Here is a 565-nt window from a genome sequence, read left to right on the forward strand (position 1 = left end):
CGTCCCCTCACAGGCTTATATATTAACATGCTTGGTCACCAGGTGGTGGGACTCTTAGGGAAGGGTCAAAGGTGTGGCCTTGTCGGAGGAGGCTTTGAGGTTTCAGACACCCACTCCAGTTCCCAGGTCCCCCATGCCCAGGGATCAGGATGTAAACTCTCGGTTACTTCTCTAGTATTGTCTGCTGCCATACTTTCCTCTATGATGACAATGGACTAATTTTCTGAAACTGTAAGCAAGCCCCCAATTAAATGCTTCTTTTAAAAGAAGAGCTGCCTTGGTCATGGTGTCTCTTCATAGGAATAGAACAGAAGCCAAGACAGGTCCTCTGCAAGAGCAGTATGCGCTCTTAACCGCCTGGCGAGGACCTCAGCCCTTCCTCACCCAGCATCTTTGTGGGAAACAAAAGTGGGGCCTTGCCACATCTCCCATGCCTGTGACGTGGATAGGATCGTGCCTGGAACCACTCTGCCTGTGTTCGGGAACCTCACCGAGGGCGTCAAAGGCTGGCAGCACGTCGAAGTCCACACTGTGGTCCAGCAGTGTCTGGGATGTCAGGGAGAAG

General features: G+C 52.2%; 1 protein-coding gene across 1 annotated transcript in view; it reads right to left on the reverse strand.

Moving 5' to 3' along the window:
• The window catches only part of Oas2 (2'-5'-oligoadenylate synthetase 2), a 33,014-nt gene that overhangs the window by 27,943 nt on the left and 4,506 nt on the right, over positions 1-565 (reverse strand). Inside the window, exon 3 of the mRNA XM_026778393.1 lies at positions 492-546. Coding sequence (XP_026634194.1) covers positions 492-546 — 55 coding nt within the window. The remainder of the gene's footprint in view (positions 1-491; positions 547-565) is intronic.

This window comes from Microtus ochrogaster, unplaced genomic scaffold (assembly GCF_000317375.1).
Source record: "Microtus ochrogaster isolate Prairie Vole_2 unplaced genomic scaffold, MicOch1.0 UNK132, whole genome shotgun sequence".
Lineage (NCBI taxonomy): Eukaryota > Metazoa > Chordata > Mammalia > Rodentia > Cricetidae > Microtus > Microtus ochrogaster.